The 27,656-nt window shown below is 47.2% G+C and overlaps 1 protein-coding gene across 1 annotated transcript in view; it reads right to left on the bottom strand.

Moving 5' to 3' along the window:
- Window positions 1-804: 804 nt before the first annotated feature.
- ATP6V0D1 (ATPase H+ transporting V0 subunit d1) overlaps window positions 805-27,656 on the bottom strand; it is a 41,555-nt gene continuing 14,703 nt past the window's right edge. Inside the window, exons 3-8 of the mRNA XM_026104024.2 lie at window positions 11,387-11,565; window positions 7,964-8,043; window positions 4,716-4,793; window positions 3,901-4,077; window positions 2,883-2,960; window positions 805-2,326 (exon numbers count right to left, since the gene is read on the bottom strand). Of these exons, the coding sequence (XP_025959809.1) occupies window positions 2,165-2,326; window positions 2,883-2,960; window positions 3,901-4,077; window positions 4,716-4,793; window positions 7,964-8,043; window positions 11,387-11,565 (754 nt within the window). The 3' untranslated portion in view covers window positions 805-2,164. The remainder of the gene's footprint in view (window positions 2,327-2,882; window positions 2,961-3,900; window positions 4,078-4,715; window positions 4,794-7,963; window positions 8,044-11,386; window positions 11,566-27,656) is intronic.

Here is a 27,656-nt window from a genome sequence, read left to right on the forward strand (position 1 = left end):
CCTGCTATAGGAGCAGGAGAACAGGGCTGGTCCCCAGCCCTGCACTGAGTTGAGCTGTGCATGGAGCACAGCAGCAACAGTCTTGTGTGGGGTACCAGGGCCCAGTATGGCACAGGCAGGACCAGAAGAGGGATACCTAGCCAAGGGGGTGTTGGCTGGAAATGCATTCCCTAGGTATAGCCTGACAGGAAGAGTAGGCATCCCCAGATCCCCCTCCACCCCCAAGGCTCCCTTTTGCTGTGCTCTGATCCCACGGGCAGCTCTGTGCAGGAAGCCCAAGCACTGGGGAACAAAGTTCGCAAAACCAGGGAATGTGCCACGCAGTCCCAAGCTCCCCAGCTGTATGGTTCACTGCCACGCAGCCCCTTACGCGAGTATGGGCAACAACGGCTGCATCTCCTCTCAAGCACCTACCAGCTCAGCACCCAACTGCACCCACAGACCTAGTACTGGGAACTGTATGCTGCTTGTGCTGTGGTGTCATGACAGCTCTGCCTGGTCTATCCATGGCAGGAGCAAGTGCCCCAGGTCAGGCAGGGGCCATGCTAGGGGCCTCTACAAACATCTAAGTACCCTGGGTAAGAGACACAGCAGCTGAGACTCACGCTTAACCAGTGAAGACTACGCCCTTGCCAGCCTAGCTGAAGGCTGCCTAGGACATAGGGCATGCACAAAGTTACCCAGAAGTTGTGGAGGCAGAGCTCCCACAGCAAGCACTAACTGATGGCTCTAACACCAGCCCCTTGGCCGAAGCAGGCACCTGCTCATACATACCTAAGATCCAAGTAAGCAGGGAGAGCACAGTGCAGTAGGCAGATATTTATTGGTGCAAAAAGGAAGGGAGGATGGCCAGATAACAAACACTGCAGAAGTTACCACAGCACAGGCTGGGACAGGGCTGCTCTTACTCATCAATCCTTCCCAGTGGCAGCACAGAGCACACGTTTCCCACCAGTGAAGCTTCTTCACTGCCACACCAACACAGGGCATCTCCCAGCAGGACCAAATAACCTCGAGCACAAGTGGGAGCCAGCCATGTCACACATCAGGAAGGGAGCTGGGCTGTCGCACCATGGCTCTGGCTTGGATCCCACCTCCTAAACACAAACCATGAAGGGGCAGGGCCTGGACAGGACAGGAGACACCTCTGCCAACATGCCTTCTGCACTAACCACAGCGACCAAGTGGAGCCAGATCCCAAGGGCTGCTCGGCAGAACAGCCAGGCTGGCCCATATGCCTAAGTGACAGTGCCAGCCCGGACGCCCCATGTGGGGTGGGAGGACTGCACCAGCCTGGACACCTGCCCTAGGCCAGTGCAGAGGCTCCATCATAACACAGCAGCAACCTTGACTCATGCATGGTTGTGACAGACACACCTGGGGACTGCAGGTAAGCTCCAAGCCAGGGGCACGTGGGGGAGGAAGGAGCCCAGACAGGCTGTGGATCCCCTCCAAGCTTCAGGGCAGGAGGAAGACTAGCCAGAGCTGCTTCTGAGGACATAGCGGGGGCTGCACTAGTGCAAATGCTGCTGGAGGGGGAAAGGAGCACACTGCATGTGCTCTGCTTTGACTCTGCCCTTGCCTTCCCATAGGTGCTGTCCCAGTCCCAGCCAGGGCTGGTCAGCTTCTCCCATGACAGGGTTTGCTACAGGGGGATGCAGGGATTACACAGCAGCATTGGCTATACTATAAATCACACTCAGACTAAGCCTCATGGGGACAACACTGACTAGGAGGCATTCTCAGAGCACTGACAGAGAGGAGATTTGGACATTGCAGACCTGATGCATCCTCCTGCAGTGGGAACCACGTGGAGGCAGCAACCGCTGGCTGGTGCTTGCTCTGTGAGCATAAGCGCATTCAGCAGATTAGTACAGTGACACAGGTACTACTAGTTACACAATGGGAACCCTCCTGATACACAGCTGCACAGGGCCAAGCCTGTGCCACTGGTCCCTCTGGACCCCTCACAGCACACACAACTCAAACAACTTCAGCTTGTGAATAATTTAACTAGTAACTGTACAGTTTCCCATCTGAGCCGGTTCCACAGATGAGACATCCCTGGAGCCTGGGCAAGGGATAACTCGGGGAGCAGGTAGAAGATGGACAAGGGTCCCTCTGGACTCCAGGGGCAGGAGGGTCATATGGGAACAGGGCAGGGTTAGAAGATAGGAATGTAGTTGTCAATCTTGGTCCTGTGCCGCTGGGCGATGCACTCTGCAATCCACACAATGTTACGGCACTCCTGCTCCTTCAGCTTCACGAAGGCATAGAAGACTCCAAAATGGAACTGGTTGAGGAAAGCAAGCTTGTTCAGCTTCACCTGGGGAAAGCCAGGAGAAGGAAACATCACTTGTCTACCACTGCTAGACTCTCCTCTTATAGGAGGAGGAGACAGTCAATGCGAGCGTGGAGCAGCCTGGAAGTTGCATGACTTCCCTAGCAGGCTAGAGGGCTCAGGCACACTTTACCTGCTCTGCACATGGCTCAGACAGGACAGGCTCTGACATGTGAAGGGGAAACATTTATACCCTGATATGCTGTGAGGATCCTCCCTCTGGCTCCTTTCCCAAGTAACTAACCTCTGCTTTTGCTATCTATAGACCAAACATCCACCAGCAGCCCAAATCTGCCTCCCACACTGCTCTAACTTGTCTGGGGAGAGAGCATGGACTGGGCACCTGCCCTGGGGTCACACCATCAGGAGTGAGCAGCACTCCCTCACTAGAGCAAAGGGCTCTTTCCTTCCTTGTGGTTGAACTCTGCTCAACTACAGCACTGATGCTCTGGAGCCCTGCTGACAGGGCTTGCTGCTACCCTGAGCTTTGCAAATGGCACAGGCAGACGAGTGTCAAGAAACGCCTCAGGTGCCCACTCACCTCATGTTCAAAGAACCTGTCTTCAAGGGTCTTGTCTCCAGGGTTGCTGCCAGCACCTTCAAATAGCAGCTTGTACTCCTGCAGGAAGACATCGTAAGAACGATGCACCCAAATCCCCAAACCTTCCATGATCAGCAGCATTCCTGGGCCCCGCACATCAGACAGACACCCCAACCACTATGTCGGATCAGCGGAAGACACAGAGAAGCTGTCAGTCCACGCTGCGCTCACATGAGTATTGGCAACAAGACCCTGCCAAGGCTGCACCGCACACACACCACCCTGAGAGTTAGTTGAAGGAAGCATCTGCTTGTCCAGAGATCCTACTCCTTCTCTGAAATGTGCAGAGCTCAAGGTTGTATCATCACCGATTCTGAAGGAAGGATGCGTGAGGGATGTCCTCAACCAGGTACAGACCAGAGTGTTCAGGCCCAGGCCCCCACGTCCATGCAGACTAGCACATGCCCTTGCTGCTTCAGTAGGGGGACACTGAGCTCTTCGACTCCAGACAGGCTCCCAGTCATGCGCAAGAGTAAAACCCAGACAGCTCTAAAGTGTGCCTCGTCCCTACTGCTCAGTTAGCATTGCCCCTCTGATGGAACCAGACCTCAGTCAGACAAGCTGGTGCTGGAGATCTGTGTCTTCAGTGAGAAGTGTTGTGTGCCATTTTCCCCCACTAGCCAAAGAGACTGGCACTGCTGCCACACTGCTACCTCAAGGGCATGTGGTGAGTGCAGGCCCACCACCCACGATGGGGAACATGGGGCAGGGCCCCACACCTGGTCTGCCCACCACCACTGCAAAGGCAGTGGTGACTAACAAGCCAACAGCAACTCAGAGCCCAGGCAAGGCCAACTCCATTTTGGCCAAACAGCACAGGAGTAATAGTATTTGTCAGCTGAAAATGGGCACCTCCTACCCAGGCTGCCGGTGCACAAATTCGCCCGAGCCCTCATGAGATCCAACTCAGAGCAGCTTCCTGTACCAGTCCTCATGGCCCTCAACCCGAGATACTCACAGGGTAGTAGTCAGCAACATTTTTGACTTGTTCGTAGTCATCTGCTCTGGCCAGCTGAGCCAGGCCCTCAGGGTAGAGCTTGCCGCAATGAGGGAACAGCTTTGCTCGGTCCTCCTTGGAGAGCTCAGTACCAAATGAGTTAATGGTGATAATGAAGGCCCTCCGATCAGCTTCAAACTGCAGGAAAAGAGTGTTTTACCTTGGGATGCAGTGACTTTGCCAGAAACTGGCAGATTCTGACACTGCTCTGAGCAGAGACACATCAGAAGGCAGCATGAACAAGCCTGGCTCATCATCTAGGAAGTGTACAGCTATCCTGCGCTCAGTCAGAGGCTACCTGCACAGGCCCCCAGTATGACCAGTAGCTGATGCCTGTGGTCTAGTCAGGGGAAGAAGTCCGCACCTCAGACACAAGGCAACTCACTGAGCAGCACCCTGTCTGGGTCAAAGAACAACAAAGCTCTCAGCTACTGTCCCTGAGCCCTGCACGTCCACAGCTGGCCCTGTCATGGAGACTTGCCATGAGCAGAGCAGCAGCAGCTGCTCTCCTGCTCCTCATCCACGTGAGAGGATGAGCACACAGAGGCAACAGACACGTGAGCAGCTGGCAAGATGAGGACTGGGGCAAAGGCACCCAAAGTCACGCTCAGGCAGGTTTTTCTTAGATCTCCCAGTGAGCAGACTGAGAATATTGACTGGGCTGCTGAATAGTATCTTGGGCATCCTTAATACTGACAAGCAGGCTGGCCCAAGCACAGAGCAATGAATATCACTGCAATACAGCCTCTCTCAGCTACAAGGTTTCCCAGACCTACCTCCAGGATTGGGCACATAGCATCTGCTGTAGTACCCCCCAGCACCTTGCAGAACTTGTAGAAGGACTCCAGGTACGCCTGGAAGAGAAAGGGCAGAGGGACACTCTCTTACACTGCTTCACTGACTGCCCCACAGGCCCATTCAGGAGGGGGCTGACAGGAAGCAGGGATGCTCCCAGATACTTTATAATGCAGCACACACCAGGGACAGTGTTTTCCCAGGAGCTGAAGACAGGGTTGCGGTTTGGTTTGTTCATGTGACTGGGCAAACTTATTCCAGGCAAGATCCCAAGATGTCACTGTTAAAGCCTAAGGGATGCCTATTTTGCTCCTTTGAGTGGTCTAACTCTAAAGCATTTACTATAGTCTTACATGGTTTCCCGGCCCTGCTCTGGCATGCAAGCCACACAAATTTAGCTGCAGGACTTCAGCTCAGTAAGTACTGCTTGGTTAAGTGGAGACAAGAGCTTAGAAAAAATGTTAAGTGAACTAGCCATTCTCTGTAATTCTCTTTTCCACACTGCAGCTGCTTGTTCTCCATCCCAGTTGGAGCACTGCATAAAACATATAAGGCTAGACACAGTTACGCTGCCTCCTGGAAACGTAATCCTATGTGCAGATGCACCATCTTCCATCTGGAAAATGACTATAACTCCCAAGAAGAGCCATCATGGCAGTGCACGAGCCTTGGAGTGCTGCTCAGCAAAAATTTTCTCAGAAGAAGCCATCGGGTGATATAACACCTCCCTAGACACACAGTTGCAATCAGAACCACATAAAAGAGATGAAAAAATAAAATGACACCGAGACTTCACAAATCAAAAAAAAAAAAAAAATCAAAAAAAAAAAATCAAAAAGTCTTGTCACAACAGCACCAGGACTGGAGATGGACCAGGAATGCAGGTCTTGGAAACTCTCAGCCTCTGCACTAGGAGAGCACCCAGATTATTGTGTTTTGTAAATATTTGCTACTACATAGTGCAAAAGGCCTCTGCTAGGTGAGCACTGTGTGTAAAAGGAGCATTACCTCCAGGAAGCTGAAAGTTTCTCCTTGCTGCTGCTCAAGCGCAGGTAAGCACAGAGCATCAATCTGTAGAGTTACCATGGGTAATTGATAAAGAACTAGGCAGGACATGGATAATGAACTTTGCTTGAAATCCACAGAAAAGAGATCCTGGGTAAGAGATTCAGGTCACTAACTTTGCCCTTCTCAGAGTTCACACACAAACCGAAGGACTTAAAAACAAAACTAGGTGAATTCAAATATCCAGCACTGAAAGAGGATCCAACATCAACAACAGCATGGAAATTCATAGACTGCAAGAACGGCTGCACTGAGTCCCTCCAGCTCATCGTCTTGTCTCCTGCAGCAGCCAACAACAGATAGCTAGCGAAGAAGCAGTGTAGATAAGGACCTTTCCCCAGACAACAGCAATTTACAGGACATTGGTGAGAGACCCTTATCCCAGAAATAGCAGTGCCTTTGCATTTAACAACCCTTAATGGATTTTTTTTTCTTACATGAACCCATTTGATTACACTCTGCCTCCTGCTAGTATCATTTGTTTTCCACATCCAGACCTAGGGGAGATCTAGGGACTGACTCTTTCAAAAAACACCACCAGGTCTGGGAGACAGCACTTACCTCCCTTCCCCACAGCATGACAACTATTCTTCAAGGCAGGTATCTATCCTAGCTATCCATTTGCTCTGTTCTTCAGAGCAGCTCCATACAGATATCAAGCCTGACCTTGCCTCCCCAATTTGCCTTTGGAGTCCATTTGCATTGTATAATCCATTTTCCAGTCCTTGGGGAGACACATGGCTTCAAGAGAGAGTCTACGAGTGGCAGCTACTCCTTCACCTCTTGCACCCTTGCATCGCAGTGATTTGTTACAGACAGAGTGAACAGCCTGTCTCCAGCCCTTGCCAGGGGCTGCCCTCCGGCATGAACTGGTGCCAGCACACGCTGAGAGGTGCAGGCGTCCACACTTCAATTTACAGCTGGGAAGAATGCAAAAGAATATCTGCCTCAAAAAGGAGATGGGAAAGGACATCTAGGCATCTGGGACCCAGTCATACAGCACCCACCAACCTGCTTGCTCTGTGCTCAGCTCCACTCCCTGCCCTCCCCCCAGCTGCCCTGTCTCAATATAGAGGTCTGCACACTGCGAGGGTGGAGGTATTTATGCAGATATACCACCCCCGCTAGAGCAACGGCTCAGTACAGGCCAGGGGCCACACGCCGCTGGGCGCAACTGCCAACACACAGCAGGTCCTGCCCTCAAGCCTGGCTTGTTTCCACCTCTCCAAATGGACCAGGGTTACCTTAGGAAGCAAAGGTCACACACCGACTGCTAGCTGACTGTGACCAGCCAAAACAAGGCTGGCAGATACAATCTGCATCCCACCCTTAGTCCAGAGAGTCAAGATGAAGCGATAGCCACAGCCTGCACATAAACACACGCTCTTACATTGCCAGCTAAAACCAGACAGCGCCTGCAGAGGAAAAAACAGCTTCCCATACAGACTCAGAACAAGGAAAGACCTCCACACCCCTGTGCCAATACTCTCCCCCCCTGCATGCCTCCTCTAGCCTAGCTCTAGCTTTCTCAACACTTCTCTACAAAGAGCATCTAACCCCAACTACTGCTGCTGAAGGCTTGAGAAGACTGTTGGAGACTTTTCCGAAAGAGTCCAAGACAGAGAACCAGGCTCATGAAAGTCCTTCAGTCAAGTTTAAGGTCAAACTGCTTTAGCATTTTGAGTGCAATAACTCCATGTCTAAACTGCGTGGTTAAGGAACAACCTCCTGGCAGGTGCCTGAGGAAGCTTATTCAAAGTCAAGACCTTTGTCAAAACCTCCTGTGTAGACTCATGACAGCCTGACAGCCCCTAGTAAAACCACTAAGCCTAGCTCTGGTGCCCTGACTCTGCAGTGCTAGGTGATCAGACCCCAGGCCCATCCAGGAGCACTATCTTTACTTTCCAGGGACACAACTAGTTCTTAGTCACATCTATACCATTAGCATTCCAGGGAAGAAAACAGGGAGAAAGTAAATTTATTTTTCATCTACTCTAAGAGGAAAATATCCTCTTGCTTTGGTCTGAGAAAAGCCAGCCTAAACTGGAGCTCCTAGAAGTGTTGTGGGATGACCTAAGACAAAACTGTAGCCACATGTGGAATAAATGCTCAACAGAGAAGTTAACAGTTCTTCCTCTGCCCCACCTGAGAAAGACTCATTTACCTTATACAGCGTGTTTCGGATGATCTCAATGTTCATTTCATCAAGGTCCTGTTCAGATATGCAGTCTTGGAAGAAGGCAGCTGAAACAGAGCCACAGAGTTAGTGTTGCCCCAACCAGACCCTTGCCCAGCACTTTGCAGGAGGAGCAGTATCAGAGTCATCAACAGTACCAGGCAGAAGCAGACTGTGTGCTGAGCTGGCTCTTCCTAAGCTCAACCTCTATCTTCAGTAGCCACCAGATTGCCATGACTCAAAACCTCACGCTCCACCAAAGTTCCCCAGGCCACAGTCATTTTCAGGCTCTCACTTGGAAGTCCTTCTTCACCCCTTAGTCCTACCGTTTGGTTAACAACTCATTTTTAGCAAAACCCCTCAGCTCAACCTCCCAAGCCTATATAAAAGTGCCAGAGCAGCCTATATAAAAGAAGCCAAAACTGTCCCCAGATGCAGACATCCAGAGGTGACAACACAGCTTCCAAACTGCCTGCTACAGCACAGTAGCAGTGCCCAAGCATGCAGCTGCAGGACAGCAGCTAAAAAGCGCTGAGGAAGCTGGCTTTGCGCTGCTTCCTCCTCCTCCAATACCTCAGCTGGATCAAGGAGACATGGGGATACCACAGCTCCTATAGCCTGTGACACTCCACATTTGAAGCCAGGAAGAACATCCCCCCAGGCAGGTCTGCCTGTCCTATTTTCCACTTCTTCTAAGGCCTTTTATTTCTCTTCTCTCTGAAGGTGAGTTGCAGCAGACAGGATTAACTACTGTATTTTGGTAGGAAGCTCAGCCCTACAAATTTTGCCAGGGTATCTTACGAAGAGATTTTGAGAAGCTGTTGCCACCTAAAGAATACAAATAGGTTTCAGTCCTAACATACAGAGCCAGAATCATCAGCACTTCTGTGCAAGCTGTACATAAAGATGAGTCTGCTCCTGCAAGGTACGGACCAGTTGATTGCATTTGTACACCTAGCAAGATGCAAGGCTATTTTACCATTCACATGTTAGCAAGAGCATAATAAAACCTATTGATAGAACTTTTCTGACCTCTTCAACTCCCACTCAGCAATTTTGCTGAATTTGCTACATATAGAGAAATGTGATCTTCCTTAGCTTATGCACACCAGCTGTGGGAAAGAGACACTGCACTCATGCCTGACAGCTGACCAGTGCTGTGCTTTGCATGACAGAAACAGGTATCACACAGGTTCACACCTCTGGTGCACACCATGAGCTCCCTGACCCCCACAGCAGCTGCGCTGGGGATTAGCAGTCTTGAACAAGGGCTAACCCCCACAGAGGCTACTCTTTGCAACAGCACCAGAGACCAGTGCCACGTAGCCAAAGGAACACTGCTCACTACAGCTGGCAGACATGAAAACAGAGTGCGCCAGGACTGGTTTTCACTGCAAGACTTGCTGGCTAGTTGAGCAGTGCTGTATAGTTGAGCAGTGGCTACTTCAGAGTAGCAGAGGAATGAGAACACAGCTATTTCAGTTCCTGGCCCTCCAATATCCCAAATTAGGCTAGCAGTTAGCTCGGCTAACTTATGAGAGCCATTTGGGTTTAGGCATTCCTACCAAGCCACGTAGCTACTCAAGTACTTTTATGAGATAGAGCCGCTGTTTCTTTGAGTGTGGTCACTGGAAGAAGTGCAAGTTAAACAACTGCAGCCTGCGCACTTGCTTGTTTAGGCAACACAGCTACTCCCCACAGACCCACGCTGAAGAAATGCCACAGTAGATGGCACACGGTCTCAAGGGCAAGGCCAGGGCAAAGGTCTGGAAGAAGAACTCAGACTAGCCAGGGCGGAAGTTGGCAAAGCTCACTCATGTACAAGTGCATGAAGGCAAGTGGCAAAGACCCTCAACTTCACCAGCACCAGGCGCGTTCTTCAGAATCACCTCGCCAGAGTAACGAGCCATTTTCACTGCATACAGAACCCGAAGCTTTAACGTCTCCAAGGGCTAATACTGTCTCGGAAATACTCAGTTCTGTCTTATTCCCAAGATGGGAAGGTTCCGACTTATTCATGAGGATGGTCTTCCCACACATCATCCCTACAATGGGCTCCACTTGGGTTTTCTGCAGAGTCTTGGTTCTCCTGCTGTGCTGCCCTGCTTAGCAACCCCACCGCAGCTACACTCACAGCCCACGTGCAGAGAACGTGAGGTCAGTGTTCTGGCCTTGCTGCAGATGCTCCCTGGACATTCAGTGGTAGCCAGATCTCTTCCAACTTGTTTTCCCTTCTTTGTTGGGCTCTACCTGGCGAGTCATTTTTCCATGACAACTATTTCGCTTGCCCCATTCATGCCATGGCATTTGCAAAACACACTTTCAGTTCCAAAAACAACTGCTGCCATCAAACACAATACAATGATTTAGAGTGTTTTGTTCTTTCTAGTAACTCTAGTAACTCCAAAAGAATGATTAATCTCTGACTCAGTTGTAGTACCTCATTACTTTTGGCCGCAAATGCTACCTAGAAAGTCTCCTGTGACTATCTCTTCTACTACTGCAGAAAGTTCTCCATATTTCTCCAGAACCACTTCCCACACCTTTTATCTTTAAGGACAGCATCTGCCTAACCAGCTACTTTTAAAACAATTGGTTTTACGTGCCTCCTGGTAAAGATTTGTGGCCCTAAGACAGTGGCTCAGTTAGTGAGCTACGTAAGGCATGCTGTCATTAACCCAGTCCTCCAACAGCTTTGTGACTCAGTTACACTCCTGCAAAACCAATCTGCATATGTGCAAGACTCTAGTATACATAGAGCTTTTAGAGTTTCTTTTTTTAAAGTGCTTTTCTTGGTCCAGAGCTGGTTTCATTAATCTCAGAACAAGACTGGGCACGTGCAGAGCTCCCTAGCTATCCACAAAAATTGCCTACAAGAAATTGCTCAACAGTCCAACTAGAAATGCTAGAAATTAAGTGACTTCATTCTAGCAGAGGACCTTACAGCCCTTCACTAAAGGAGCATACGTGCTATGCGTCCAAGAACAATTATTAAAAGATCCCAAAGATCCCATTCTCTAAGACCTCTCACACTTTCTTCTTCCGCATTAGTTTCAGGTCACGATTCCCAAAAGAGCTAGCAAATGGGCATATCTGTCAGAGCAGATCTAGCTGCACCTGTACTGCCATGACAGGTCAAGGCTTGGCTCACATAAACCAAATTCCCCAGCAGTCTGCATTGCCAGTGCACTGGATTTGCCATTTGTTGAAGCCTGCAGAGAGCCAGCTGGCCCTCCAGACAATAAAAACAGACACAGGACAGACTTAAGCCTGAAACCAAGCCCAGCCACCACAGGCAGTACATTGCTCCCACAGTGCAGCTTGGACTTAGTTGGATCTAGTTAGTCCGTGGGGGAACAGGGACATCTGCTCCACACACGGCTAAGAGACACTTTGAAAGGCTCTGCTCACCCAGAGGCGTGTCCACCAGGATCGCATTGTACAGCTCTGCAGGTGTTTGAGCAATGTTCACGGCTTCCATCTGCTCAAAGCTTCCCAGAGGATGGCACTTTGGCACCAGCTCAGAAATTGAACGTTGGTGCAGAGTCCCAGTGATCAGCAGAATGACGTTGTCAATCATGTAGCTGTACCTGGAGAAGTCAAGGGAAAGTCCGTCACAAATGGGTTAATACAAAAAACAGCACTTGCCACCAGACAGCACCACTTCTTCAGACCTTGTGAACATCTCCAGAAATATGCAGCCTTCTCTCCAAGAACTAGCAAGCTGCCTCCTCAATGTCTCCATATTTTGCCAGCCCAGAAAAGGGAGTCAGCATTGTCTCAGACTGAGATTTACGCTACAGCCCAGCTGCTCCATTTGGGCATCTCCTACCTGTCACTGAATAATATTAGAATAGAAGGGACTTCTGGAGGTCTCTCCAATGTCCTGCTCAAAGCACAGCCAACTCAGGTTGCTCAGGGCTTTAGCCAGCTGAACTTCGTGCATCTCCAAGGATAGGTATCTTACAACCTCTCAGGGTCCTGTTCCAGCGTCTGATCATGCTCACAGTAAAAAAAATCTTCTCCTAACAGCCAGTCAGAATTTCCCTTGCTGCCTGTTGTCTACTGTCTCTCATCCTAACCCTGTGCACCTCCAAACGGAGTAGAGCTCCAGCTTCTCTATACCTTTCCACGAGGCTGCTGGAAACAGATGTCCTTTCAGCCTTCCTGCTGGTCTCCTTGCATGTTCTGAAGAGAACAGGTCACATGTGGAAAAGCGTGCTTGGTAGGACCACGACAAGGGGGAATCAGAGCAGTTTGACTCCCGCTGGGTTTCGGTGCCAGCAGCACTGGTCTGTCTTGTCAATACTATGGAGAAAGGGTCATGTGCCTGCAACCCTGCACCCTTCCAAAAGTATCAGAGCTGGCAGCTTTGGTGTATGTATTTGGTATGAGCTTTACTGACATCCTCATGAAATCACATGCAAGCTTTTTCACACCTTTACCAATCAAAAGCTGCATGCTTTGGCAGTAGCCCAAATTACAAAGTTCCTCACCAAGTTCTCTGCTTACATTATAAAGGATTAGCAGACTTTTACAGTCCTTTGCACTGCAGTAACAGCTAAAGGACATATACTGCTGCGTTTTCTCACCAGATTTCGACTCTGCCTGGAGCACCTGTTGCAGATGGAAAGACAGAGGCACAAAGCAGAGTAGAAGAAAAAGGACAAGGTAAGGAGCTGAATTTTTGACAGAAGCCAGGTGTGTGCACAATGTTTTCAGTCAACAGAACTGCTGGATACAACTAAGGTCCTATAAAACCCCTCATCTGCACATCTACAGCATTTTAAAATATGCTAAATCAGCATAAAAATGACTTGTTAGCTTTCTTTAGCAAAAGGAACAAATCTACAGTATTAGCCTACCATGGGAGATGGTGCGTGGAACAGATGCAGCAAGACTCAAGTGGACACTGAAGATCAGTGAAAGAAATCAGGAAATGGCCCTTACTGCTTTGAGCCATCAACCAGAGAAGAGAGGCATGGCTGGCCTGAAGAGTGGGAATGTGAGAGCTAGTAGCCTTGTCCATGTAGATGCAGCAAGAGTTCCTGCTGTCATGCAGATATGAGGAGCTAAGAGGAAGGGTGCCCCCAACAACAGGAGTGGTGCTCTAGGCACCTTCAGCATGGGCTGAATCATGAGTCAACTGAGAGAGCTGGGAACCTGAAAAATATTAAGCAAAATGAGATATTTTTGGCAGAGGAATAGGCCTTTGCAAATGTCCTTCGTTAGTATGGGGAAGGGGCACAGATGCTGAAAGTGCAGGATGTTTGGGTTTTTGCAAGTCTCCCTTGCTCTACAGTCACATCTAGCTAAAAAAGTTGGCAGATAGAGAAAAAAGATTGAAGAAGGCTTTGGCAAGAGCTGTTTCAAAACAGACAGAATCAGGCCTAAATTAGAGCTGCAGAAGGGGCTATGCAAGTCTGGTGTTAGGCAGAGCAGCAAACTCCAGTGAGGTTCAGGCTGGGCTTCCCATGTGTATTCGGCCAGTGAAGAAAAAAAAAAGGGGGAGGAACTTAAGGCTGGCACATCAGGATTCAGCAAGGGCAAAGGCACGAAGAGTGCAGCTCTACATACACGTTTTTCCAGACACGCATTGGGATAATGCTGATGTTTTTATTTCTTAGCTAACAAGGAGGATATAGTGCAGTTGTTTTTCCCTTTGAACCCCAAGGAAGGCAGGTGAGCAGAGCCAGTTAAAGGCAGATTTCAGCAGTTTTTATTAGGCTTATCACCTCTCAAATATGGCTCAAGGGGCATTTCCACGAACAAATCCACACTTTACTCCCTCAAACAGGTGCTGCCTTTTTTTTTCCTCCACATTGCTAGGGTGGGTAAGGCACTTCCTGGCACCATCATTTTTGCAGAGAGCTTTCTGTGTTTGTGACCCACGTTTCCAGGGACATTCAATCTAGAACCATGGCAATCAGAACAAGTTTCGTGGTACTAGGAAACCTCCTTTCACCCTTTAATCCACCAGGTCATTACCCTTCCTACTGTTTGTGCAACTCTCACCATGGAGATGATTACAGTCTCCAGGACAGCAAGAAGGGCCTGTTTATAAGAATTGAAGGTAAGACCTTTGCAGCAAGCAGCTGTTCCTGGTAAACACAAGCATCTGCAGCCTCACACAGATTCAACTCAGTGAGGTGTGCCAGGACAAGGATACAGAAGATCACTTCCGAGCTCTGCCATCTGCCCTCGGATGCATGCAATTTTGTTCAGTGACACACAATAGCTTTTAGGAAAGACCTTACAGCAGGAGTCTTGCTAAAGCAAAGCAACAAAGTAGGACCAGACTAAACTCATTTCTAAGACTTCACCTACAAAGAAGGAACAGGCTAGGGAACGTGGTCATTTCACAGTACGCTAGCGCAGCTCTTTGCTAGTCCCAGTTTACAATGGATTTTCCTCTCCACGAGATACTGGCAATTTGCAAAGAGCCTTACCAAAGTCAATCATATAAGAGGAACTGAGAAGATGCCTGAAGCTATTCAGAGGTCTTCAGAGCAGCCTCGCTCCTGGCTTGCTGCATGCACATTGATATCATCCTTGCACTTGCAGTCCAGCTCAGCTTGAGAGTCACAGCCAGGTCTGGGGAGAGCAGCCCAAGACTGACTCACTTCCTATGCGGGAAGCTCCTGCTTTCAGACTGATGGTCCCAGGAAAGACAACCTAGTGGGCTTCCAGAGACAGAGTCCAAAGCATGGCTGTCCCCCTTTCATTTATCCCCCCTAACTCACTTCAGTTTTCTCATCCTCAGAGAAGTCTGAGGAACATACAGATTGCAGACCAAATGCAAAGGCCTCTATTAGGCCCAGCAGCAACTTTTTGAAAAAGTACTTTACTGAGTGAGACTAGTTAAATCTTGCTGTCAGAGAAAGATTTATCACTGCAAGATAAGGAGCTATCATGCACAAAACAGAGGGAGATTTCTCACTGAAGTTGCCACTGTGACAGTGTTGCAAGCCTTTATGGTAACAAGAGCTGCAGCAGGATAAAGATTTTCTTGTGCCTGCAGAGGCTGGGTAGACATAATCACCACTAACTACATAAGCTTTCCTGATAGGATAGCTAGCTAAGGATGAATCCCACTTCCTTCAAGCAAGGCCAGACTGGGCTCATTCACTCATTCCAATGCAATCTCTACTTAATCCCAGTTTGGAAAAAAAAAAAAAAAAAAAGAGAGAGAGAGAGAGAGACTGAGACTTGCATCTTACCAACCATTTCCTGGAGAAAACAGTTATGGCTTAGTCAATTTTGACCAAGAGACTAGTTAATTATGACTAAGAGACTAGACTTCTAGTGCCAGGGCAGCTAGAAAAGCATCTCCTCACTTCTAGACAGGGCAACAATTGCTTTTCTGTGCCAGGTCCCAAAAAGAATGCATCTGCCTTCGTTAAGACAGCTGTACTAAGACCATAGCCGAGGTCCTGGCTACTCTGCCATTTCCTCCCAGGCCCAAAGGATTAGATTTATCAGAGTGGCAAGCAGTTTTCCCAGGCGCCTCCAGCCACTTGTTTAATAGAACAGCTTTTGTCATCCTTCTCCTCATCTCCTATTAGATTCTCACCAGCCTCAGATGTTTTCAGCATGCTCGGATTCCTCCTTGAGAAGACCGTTAGCCTGCTGTGTGTTTGAGCTGCAAAAGCATTTTAACCTTCACTAGCTCTCAATGCAGCTAGCAAGGGGACCAGACTATAAGGCATATGTCAGAACACAGGAAGGTCTGCCCAGAAGTCTTACTGCAGTACACATGGCATGGAAAAAAGACTGGGACAGAGGATGGCTGGGTGGGAGATTATAGACAGGCAGAAGAACTGACAAGCTTCCTAGTGAGGGCAAGTCTCTGCATTAGCTCTCTGGGAGCAGTCAGTAGGAATTCAGAGGAGAAGGCACTACACAGAGGCGCCATATAAGCTCCAGTTAGCGACCCAGGGCAGCAGGGCTGTAATCAGAAGGTGGCACCTGATCTCAAGCCTCCAACTTGGTCTCCGCGAAAGCTATAGCAAAACTCTTGAGCAAGACCATGCACTCCTGCTTTGAGCAGGATACAGGGAGAAGACTATGAAAAGACTGGATGTTCAGCCAGAATCAGTTGCATGTATATAGTTGCACCCTGCCTCATTCTTCCTTTCATCCACTAAATTGAGCTGTATTACTTTCCAGAAATTCACATTCATAGAAATACAATTTTAGTTGATACTTAGAAGCGTCAATAACATCTCAGACTAGAGTAGAATTTCTTAATGAAGACAGGAAAATATCATCAAGTGTAGAAATACTATTCACAGCAAGAACCTGTGTAGATGCAGCCTTCCGTACTGGCATTCAATCCTCAAGTGACATAGTTCATCCAGTTTAACTCCTGCACACCCACAAAGACAACAGCAGGCTTTGTAGGTGCTTTCTGGCACAGGCACAAAGAGGCAGAAGCCCTGAAGTTAACTCTAACTTCATAGAGGAGAGATGTTGCCTTATAGGTTCCTGGAGTCCAAGACAACCAGGACCGCTCTCCAGCACATTTGCACTCCTCCAGCACACCTGATGCACAGGTAGCATTCAGTTCAACACAGCCTACACTGGGCAACATTCACAGAAAGTGAGAACAAGGTCAGGCGAGGACAACGCATAGAGAAGCTAAAAAACAGAGGGGAGGGGGGTCGTTCCAGCAGTAGTAGATTAGAGAGAGACCATTCTCACTTCCAGATTTGGTTTGGTCTCAAACAGGCACAGAGAGACCACTTGGAGAAGACACAGGAGAACCAGGCCCCAGAAACCAACCTTGGGGATAGTCGTCTGTGGACCCTAGAATCAAGGAGGAAGAACAAAGCACACACATGCAAAAGCAGCGTAGAGGTACTTGGAGAATTTGTTTTCTTCCTTTTGGAATTGTTCAGGCACAGCCACTGATAAACAAAACATGCAAAAAAAAGACTACAATGGCCCAATGAATACTGGGAAAGTTTTTTTTGTTGTTGTTGTTTAAACAAGGGGAGCACATAAAATATACGAAAGTTCATCACGTGGGAGCTTTACAACTTGGCTCAAAGGCACTTGGGCAGAGCCCTACATAGCCACCCCAAGAGAGTCAGAGCTTCTCCTTCCCCCACTTACTAATCTAATCATAAAGAGTCATTGTCCTATGGCAGATAGGTTGGTTTTTTATTGCTTTCTGCTCCAGGATATTGAAGAAACTGTAAACAGTACTGCAAGTGGTCACAAAGCATGACTAATGACAGAACATTGCATGACCTGTGTTTCTCAGGAATCCTCTGAAAGCCTTGCCAAACTGTAGTTAAACAGCTACTCTGTGAAGGGTCATGAGGACAGCCCTCCATATCAACAGTGAAACGCAGAGATCAGCGGGCTGATAACAAAAAGCGCAGACCCTGGAGAGCGTGTAGGAGGGAAGAGTAGGGCTGTGGTTCAGGTGGTTTTGCTTCCCCTAGTGCCTGGACTACCAGACCTGTCGTTTGAAAGGAGATATTGAAGTTATAAACCATGAGCCTCCCATCTGCAGGCAGAAGCCTGCGTCACACCAGGGACTATGATCCATGGGACCTGCAATTTTGAGTGAATGAACTAAATCAAAGTTATTCAGGGCACAAGTGACCAAATCCACAGTGCTGTGCGTCAGCATAGCCAGTGCACCAGTTATAGCAGCATTATTCACTGTGCATCACGCACGCTTGTTACATGACCACATCTTAAAGCACACAGAATGGGTCAAGGTATCGCTCAAGCAACTTTAACCTTTTCCAAAGCCAGTATTAGACTTTAATACAGGCTACTGCTAGCAAAGCAAAGGTCATTAGCTGATTGCACTGAACAGTTAATCACGTTACTGCAGAAGCGTGTGTTCTTTAGGAATAAAAAGCAAGGTCCCAGCAGGATCAGAGCAGTTCTAATCTCGGTTTAAACTCTAGAGACAGCTTTAAACTATGATGAAGTTATACTGACTAGAGACACTTCAGCACTTAGTGCTTCCCTCTCGCAGCTCACTCAGTTCAGGTACTTGGGGACTGAGGACGGTAGAGGTACGGGCAAGAGTCTCAAGAAAAATTTCTAACCATTTATACTTCAGCTTCCCTGGGTTTTGCATAATCATACAGGATCACCTCTATATTCCACTGGGTTCCTGTGAAAAGGAGCAAAGGTGGTGGTGCACAAAATCATTTGTTGCATCTTTTTTGAACTACAGGTTTAAGCTGCCATTGGAGAAGGCAACACACATTTTAAAATACAGAAGAGCAGTAACTGATACTACCAACAGAGACGCTTGCATCTAGAAGGTAGTTTTAAGGTTATTAGTAAATAATGGCACAGCTGTCCTGAATTGAAAAGGAAAGGAAGATTCACATCAGGAAGACCTCGCCGAGGCTCGTTCAAGTAACAGCACGTGAACCGAGTAAAATCCTGGAGTCAGTTTTTCAGCTCAGACTAGAAGAAATCAGAACAGCAGCTCCTGGCCATGAACAATTTCCCCCACTGTCTGCAGCGGAAACGTAGGCAGTCCAGGGACCGCGAGCAGCAAAAGTAAATAAAGCATGTGACAGTCTGCTCAAAAGGCACAAATTCCCTTCCTATCTTTCTACACTGTTTTTCCTAGAGACACATAAATAAAAGCCACGCGTAAGCGGTGATATCATGCATCTGCCAGAGAGAAAGCTGAGAATTTTTATGGTTGCCACCACAAACCAAGGACATTCAGCCAATAAGTGGGTGCCCTACTAAACTCAAACCAATGACAGTATTTCACAGTAATAAGTTACAACCTCACAGTACTACTGAGGCTGCAGCAGCCTTTCAAATCCAAGTAGCCAGGAATGTTCTCAGCATTAATCTACACTTAGCTGCATCTCCACATGATTTTTACCATCTTTTAGTAAGTCTAGGTCTCGGGATACTGATCTCAGTTCCCAGTGGTATCATCCAGAAACATATGAGCACTCATTCAACTTAGTGTTAGCTGTGCTAAAGGCTAATGAGAAAAAAAAAATGCTAGATGAAGTACTTTAACTTTGAGGATTTATGAATATGATGTTGTGTTCTGGACACACAAACCTCTTTAAACCCCAGGGAGTGTTTTGGGCACCTTGCAACCTCATGCAAGTGTCTCCAGTTGCTTAACACTTGCTGCTCCAAAGCTTGACCTCTGGGCTTCAGAAATACTAGGCTAGTAAGCAAGGCTGAGCCCTGGCACTCTGCACTGGTTGAGCAGACTTTAGCACTAATTACATTTTAAATATTGACCAGAAGTATCTAATCCTGTTGCATTCATACAAAGCCATCTCAGAAGCCCAACTTGCATAAGCTGTTTTCTCACCTTCCTTACATATAAATCACTAGCATTGAGAATGTAATATAAAAATCGTCCAGAGCACATAAAAGGAAATAAGAGGAAAGGCTGCTCTGTGCAAACTCAAACACATCTTCCTCAGAACGGACTGAAATAGTTAAGAAAGCTGAAAGCTTTAACAGCCAAAACCCACTTCTCAGTGAACGCATGGCCTAGGCCTAGTCAACATGCAAAACATCATGGTGCATACAGATCTGCTGTTAGCAAGAGGGAAAAAAAAAATCACCATCACACAAGCTTGACATGCAGTAAAACATGCCAGGTGGATGCAGGTTTTTGCTAGGCCTCTAAGTACTTTCTCGCAAGCATTTGTTAGACTTGAAACTTGCATGCGGAATACATCCGGAAGAGGGGACTAGGACCCAAGAAGCATGAATCCCCAAAAAGCATTCAAAAGCAGTGTCTTGGCCTACCAGGTCTCCTCCGAGCTGAACTTGCCAGTCTAGAGCACCGAGTGAGGCTAACTGACAGAGAAGTAGAAGAAGTATGAAGCTGCTAAGATCCAGCACCAGAGGACCTCAAGAACAGCTTCACTCAGGGAGTAAAACATGTTACGAGGGGACAGGAGTGTGGGTTGAGTGTTCATCCAACTTAAGTGTATGCTGGTGGCCTTCTGGAAAAGTTGCAACCACACATAAATTCATCTTCCCTCCCTATTTTGTATCTCTAACAGACACGCTGTTCAGCCTACAGCGAGGAAGACTGCGAGACAGGACATGAGGAAAGTCCAAGCAAGCTGCAGAATCAACACTGAGCTAAGTCCACGCACCACTACTGTGCAAAAGGACTTCAACATGGATTGGGATGCTGCCCAGGCGGCCATACATTCTCACCTACTCACCAACAGCTTGCACGCTACAACCTCTTCTCAGGATTACAGAGCTTCATTACAAAGATTCACCTTTCTTAATGAAACGTGGTCTTACATATGGAGCTCGCCACTAGCATTTTTCTGCATCTTTAGGATCACCCATAACATTTTGCTAGCTCTTCTAATCATTACTGTGACTCACTGGGCTTGGTAGGCACCGTGCTAACAGCTTCCAAGGGAAGAACAGGACGGGTCAGCGAGAGTACCGTTATGCTGTTCCAGCTCAAGGCAGCTGGCCAAAGGAAATGTTTGCCAGACCCTAGAGGCTTGGGAAAGAAGGATGCCCCTCAATGTAATACAGCATTATTCACCTCCTTTCACAGAGCATGCTGCCCTTTCTGATTAGGACACCCACAGACACAACATTTTGAAAGATGGACTTCCATAGCCACCACTTTGGCATACAGTACAGTCATACCAGGTTCCTTCAGCAAATGAGTTCTGTACCCTCTGGGTAGGCACAAGAGCAGCTGTATTTCTAGTGCTACCACCCAGAGGATGCGAGTCTCTGTCCATTTTCACACCATAAGCTAAATGCTCTCTTATTTTCAGTGTCGTATAACCCCTCCAAGAACTTAGCTTATCAGTTCAACTTTATGCTCCCTTCAAACAAGTAAACTGTTCGACAGACACCTGCGCTTCTCTGCCAAAACCATCTCTGCCAGAAAAGGCTCGTAAAGTGTTTATTGCAAGATCCCCAGCACTAGCGTAATTTTTGCTCCCTGATCCCCCAAGAGCCAAGGATTCAACAACTCACTGAAAATAGCATAGTGCAGTTTTAACCACAGCAGCACTGAGAGAAATCCTTCAGATTGTTGCACTTGCCCAGATAAACTGCAAGTGTCTATAATGCTGGAGTTATTCCTTCTGTAAGAGAGAACTTCAAAAGGATGTAGTTATATGCTGTAACCACATGCACTATGCCAGGATGCACACTCCAGTACATCTAAAATAAAAGACAGGCAACTTCCTACTCCACAGAAGAGTATTACTGCTCTTCAGCTCAAGCAGCAATTGAAATAATTTGGCTCTAGAAAACCGCTGTTGTAAGATTAAGTTTGAACTCAAAGTCATGCAGCAGAAACCAGATCTATCCAGTGCAAGGGAGAGGCAGAGCAGGAATAGGTCAGAGAAAAGGCAGTAGAGGGAAGTGCCAGCTAAGAAAAGGCATGTGCGAGGGGAAAAGGTGCATGCAGCTTCATCAAAAGCAGGTCTTGTGACCACAAAGACCCAAAAGCCAAGTTCACAGCTTCATCCTCAGGGCAATGAGAACCCTGTTCCCAAGGTATAGCAGACTGCTAGGGTAAAGGCAAATGATGACCTAGCCTATCCTCTGATGATGGGCTTGAAAGATGTATTTAAAGTGATATGCCACTGACCCAGGTCTACCCCAGGCCTCACTGCTGGCAGACTCCTTGAAAGCTGTTTTAGCAGAGTTACCAGCAACCCCCCGCCCCAACCTGAACACAATTTGAACACCTCTCTGCCCATCAGCCTGCTGCAGTGGCTCAAGGGGCCAAATAACTGCCAGAGCCCTCAGGTCAGGCTGCTGTGAATCCACCCTTTGAGAACCTGGGGAAAAAGCTGTGCCAAAGCAATGGCAAAAAGCTTTTTGTTTTTTCCCCTGGAAAAATACTACCTAAAGCAGACAATCCGATCAGCCTACAGCTGACTAGAGTTAGGCATGATCCTATGAACTACAAATAAAGATTTCTACTGAAGCATATACAGGTACACTGTAAAGAAAGAGAGACAGAACGTGGCATTGTGTCAGACTAACACAAAGAACAAAGTCTTTACAGAAAGGCAGGACAGCAGATCGTAGAGAAGAACCTAAAAACCACTTCCATCCCATAAGTCAATACGTGCTTGTTGAATTCAGGAAGTGGGTTTCGCTGTTTCAAGTACACTTAATACCTGTTTATTGCTGCCCTACAACATGTCTTTACATTCCCTCAGCCAAACAGTCAGTTATTTGTGTTGGCGCAGAGATGTTGACAGCCAACATGTGCCTATCAGTCAGAGCTACTATGAGTAGCATAAAAACATAGGGAAGCACAAGCAGTCATCTATCAAAGAGCTGCGCAGCAAAATGGCCTGACACAGAGCTAGCAGGTGTTTTATAGAGACTATGGCAGCCTCCCGGAGTATCTCAAGCTGAGCTCTTCCTTGTTGCAGGATGCAGTGATACAGGGGGCCCAATACAGCCATCACATGAGAAAACAAAAGGGAAATCAGCCAGGATCCTAAACATTTTGGTACTAGCAATGCTTAACACAGGAGAGTTCCTGGCCAAGACTGGACCTGGGAAAGAGTGTGGTGCCAGGATGGGAAGCACAACAGGACGGATGGACATCAATGACAGCAAGGGGCTTGTGGAATGAAGACCTTGCTTTGAAGATGTCACACAGCTGCATTCCTGGCTCAGTTGTCTTTGTGTGCTTTTAAATACTGCTCTTTCGCCTCAGCTCTGCAGGCGAGTTAATTCCTGCCCACCTGCAGAGGTGCCCCGTCCCCGGGCAGGGCCCTGCGCATGGCCAGGCACAGGCAGACGCAGGGCTGGAGTGCCACCTTCCGGCAAGTCACAGGCAGCACTGCAGCACATCTCTGGCCCTCCTCAAAGCACAGTGGTGAAGGGCACATGAAGAACACACACCATCTTCGTGCCCCAGATCTCTCCCGCAGCCCTCTCTCCCTCACACAATCTGAGATTGGAACCTTAGGTGTCATCTAACTGTCAAAGCAACACTTCTGCTTTTCCTTCCCATGTCCTCACTTAGTTCACGGACCACTTGAAAGAGGCAGGAGAAACCACGTAGCACAGTTCCATGCAGGGATGAACTGCACAGCTTTTGGCAGGCTGGCTCTGGAGCAATCAAACATAACAAGGCCTATAGCTGGCCCTAAGACCAAGCAATTCCCTAGATCTTCTCAGCAACATGCCCAGAGGTCGAGGTCTGAGCACCCCCTAAAAAAAGGTAACTCTGGAGAGCACAAGTCACACATGTGGACCAACTCAAAAGCTCCACAGAGTCCAGCAGTACATTCATGAAGTATGAAGCCTGACTTTATGCTTGATCCACCTCATGGCACCAGCCATCTACAGCTTGGCCATTTTCACTGAGGTGTTATCCAAGCATTTAAAAAGTCTTGATGGACCTGTCTTGCGTGAGATTGTCCAATATTGTTACGAAGGCCAAAAACAAAGGCATTCAAAAGCATCCTGCAGCAGTGAGCTTCATAGCTTCAGAGCTGAACTGGGCACACTACAAAACATTTTATTGTGTTTAAGCCTGACGTTGATCCCTACAATCCCAATCAATTTTTCAGATCACTAACTAGGGTTTACAACCCATCACATCTCAGTCAGAGTTAGTTGAAAGACACTGGCACAAGTACACACTGCCAGCCTCTGAAAAGAGCTGTTCACCACTCTAGTTATTTGGGAGATGAACGGGAAGCCTTATGCTGTCAGTAGTACAATGCACTATGAAACTTCTGTAAGTGCACAAGATTCCCCTCTCCCAAGTCAAGACCTACTAAAACCATAGGGGCAGTTTCAGGGAATAGAACTGGAATGGACTCCAGGAAGGCATCTCTGGTCTGCCCTTTTTCTACAGGCCCAGTCACTGACACGTTAGGTTTATCAACAGAAAGTTTTAAGACCAATTGGGCAAAAGTAACACCTCTCCACACTCCCTGTATTTTGCTACCTTCATTTTTCCATTTTAACTCATTTGTAGTGTCATTAGAAGATCCTAGAGCATCCAGTATGCTGGCAGTCTCTTCAGCTTGGACCAGCTGCATCTGATAAGCACATTCCCTATTTCATCAATACTCTATTAGTGTGGTAAGTGCAAGCCCAGAGGCAATCCCTCCATGCATTCACCAGCAAGGCCATGCCATCTCCATCCTCAGAGATTTTCAAAACACCTGAACAAGGCCCTGAGCAACTTGATTTAGCTTTAAAGTTAGCTCTGCTATGAGCAGAAAGTTAGAGATCTCCCGAGGTGATGGTTTTCCTGCAATTCTGTGAATAGCCAGCTGCTTCAAGTATACTTTCTAGGAAACTGAACAGTAGTTTCATCAAGAGCAAAGCAGAGGGAGACCACACGACTCTTAAGCCATGCACAGTCCTTCATCTGTTCAAAAGCAGTCTATGCTGCATGATTGGTAGCAAGACTACCAGGGATAGTGATCCAGCTTTGCTGCAGAAGATCACTATTCAGGACTACGAAAGTGATGATGCTCATCTCCCTGAAACAACAACCCAACCTAAACAGTAGGTGTCAGGAGGGAGGATTTTTGGAAGAAACTAAGCAAAGGAATTTGTTACCAACCTGAGGCAGCAATCTCTGATATCAAGCAAAATATGTTCCCTAAATACATATTATTTAGAATGACTCAGAGATGCATTTTGACTATTAAATACTTTAACAATAATAGAGACTATTTAAAAAAAGCATCTCTTGAAGTTAGATATTTAAGCACAGAATCAGCAAATGCAGATAAAGGCTGCAGGAACCACAGCAGAGCTTTGTTGATCTTTTGAGCAATATTTCAAAAACAAGATCATGCATCTTCCCTGGAATTCACCACCACATTGTCCCACAACCACTGCAGCCCTGTGGCTGTCTTCCACACTTAAAAATAGCTGAGTGAGAAGTGATCCTTTGCAAGGAAACCCTTAGAAAAAGCAAGTACTTCAAACTGACAGATGGGACAAGATAGGTACTTACAGGATGACACCTAACTTGGGCAAAGCAAATGGAGTAACCAGTACAGGACTATCAACAGAAACTAACAGTAGTCAGCAGCCCTCCTGAGACCTAGGTTTCAAGCAAATTATATGGTGGTTGCAAATCTCAGGCTTAACAAGGCACACTGATTTATCACGAATACCAGTATAGCCCTGCTTTTACAAGACAAATATCTTACTTAAAGGGGTCAAAAGCTAGCCAGAACTCAAAGTAATTATCAAAAGGCATCATCCATGATGGGAAGATTTCAAAGATTGACTCCTGTTTATGCAAGACTACAGCTCAGTGTTTCTAGCCAAGCTTTGAAGATCTACAGCAAGGCGGTAAGAACCAGTCAGTTAATTCCTGATGCTTACCACTGCAGGGATGAGCCATGCAGAAACCACGAGCATGTGCACTGCAGTATTAGGAAACCTGTGTATCATAGCTAAATCTAGGATCAACTGAAACAGGACACATTTACAGGAGGAGGGCCTGTCTCCTTGACAGCAGCAACCTTGAACAAAACTATGATGAAATCCAACTGAACATTTGGATTTCTTGCACAAAAGGCTACGCTAGAGGGTCACGCTAGCGGCTTCATCTAGGAACACTGCTTTTCTGCTTTATCTTCTGCCTTCCTCTAACCAAGCACTGCAGGCAGTGGCACTGAAACAAACCCTTTGGGGAAAAAGAAGAGATGAGTGAAGACACCTCAAGGAAGAAACATCTTGTACCGAACGGGACCAATATACTCAAGAAGAGACTACACAGTAGGAAAGAGATACAGATATCAGCACAGAATTGTGTTTTGTTATAGAGGGTTCTTCAAAATCAGGGGGACAAAAGCAGAAGATGATCAAAGCTAAATGAAGTTGAGCACAAAACAACAGTTTTAAAGTTAAGCCATTCAAACAGCTGATGAGAACTGGCCTATCACTTGACCTGAGTGTGGACATTTAAGATTTTCTGCACAATTCGAGCTGTATGTAAGATACCGGATAAAGCTCTCCTAGCAAAGCATGCAGTGTGTCATCAAGGGCAGGTATAGTCTGCAAGAGCTTATAGTTCATCTTTTCCATGCACTGGTTTTGAAAAGATTATAAAGGAAAACCATAAGGTTTTTACTCTGCAGGATATTCATGGGTCATGCCTAGGTATTGCCTTCAAAAGGTATGACAGAAGCCAGATGAAGACACCATTAATGACAACTGACCACAGAGACTAGACATTTTCATAAGTCTCAAGGTCAATACAGGAAAAGCATCAGTGGAGAACAGACTACCCAGTATGGCCCATCTCTAACGACACTGTTATCTCTACAGCAAATGCGAGATAGTCCAAGAAGTGTTTTGAAAGTTAACTTTATTTTAAGTTTGAGAGAGTAGAAGAGATTTCTCTCCAGTGCCTCCAACAATTAATACAATGAGCTAGAAACTGCTTTATTCATTGCAAATGCGCTTGCAAGATAGGGGCATAGTCATATCTTGCAGAAAGTCAACTACTAAATCCAGATATGGAAACTCAATGAGTTTTAGTGACAGGTATATAGAAAAAAAAAGCTCTCTCTCAAAAATAGGAAAGCCTTAGCACAATGACCTAGAAAATTACAGGTATGAGGCACTGGGCTAGAGCAATGAGGTAGTGGTGCTGTTCAGACACACAAAAGGACAGAACAGGAAGGACGGTGGTAGAGATAGATCCTTAGTCAATATTTGCATGTGCAGGAGGTGACACAGAGAGGCCAAAATTTAAAATTCTTGAACCATGAACAAAAGCCTTTCCACATCAGCCCATATCATTTCAAGAATCTCCTGGTGGTTGGCAAGATAAAACATATAGTACTGATCACAAGAACAAGAATAAATGCCACTTGCTAGGGTGCTTGTCATGAGCCCAAGCTCACTGTGTCAAATAAATGAATGTTGTATATGAAAGTAGTATAAACTATGCTACTTGAGAATAGAGTGAAGCCTTCTTCTGAGATGCAAGCTGAAATCACATCCTAGTGAAACACACACAGAAAATCACTTTTCTTCATGAGATAGTTCCTTACTGATTTAAGAAGGCCACTGGTTATGAAGTTTGCAAGCATAAGTAGAGCTTTCAGGAGTAAGCTAAATTAAGAGGAAAAGAATACAGTTTTGCTTCCACATTTCAGATGCAAACTAGCACAACTAATACTTCAGAGGCCAGCAATTCCGTTTCATCACCATTACTGATTGAAATGAGCACTGCACAGAGGGAAGCAGATCAGGAAGGTAAAGGTTACACAAAAGCTCTGGGAGAAAAGACTTGCAAGAACACTGTGCTATTTCAAGACTTTTACACCAGCTGAACCTATTGTGGCAAGGCACATTCAAGGGCCCAGTGTGCTTTCACACACTGACAAAGACATGTTGTGGCTGCTGCGACCCTGTCTTCCCTGGCTGCACACTCTAGGCCTTACCTTGCCCCAGTGGTGGTGTTCATTGCATCCCACTAAACTGGCTAAGGAAACCAAATCTGCCCAAGACTAACCCCCAAAAGGGGTGGTGGTTCAATTTTTGGCTAGCTCAGCTCCATGAACCAGTTTATGATGCGGTTTAGAGGAATGCTGATTCAACCACTGGGGCGGGATGGCAGGATCACAGCAGCATTGAAGCATGCATACCCTGGGAGCAGAAGCCTGTGACACTCCAGTGACATTGTGCAGCTGGTTTGAGATCT

Source organism: Dromaius novaehollandiae, chromosome 13, assembly GCF_036370855.1.
Source record: "Dromaius novaehollandiae isolate bDroNov1 chromosome 13, bDroNov1.hap1, whole genome shotgun sequence".
In the NCBI taxonomy this organism is placed as follows: Eukaryota; Metazoa; Chordata; class Aves; order Casuariiformes; family Dromaiidae; genus Dromaius; species Dromaius novaehollandiae.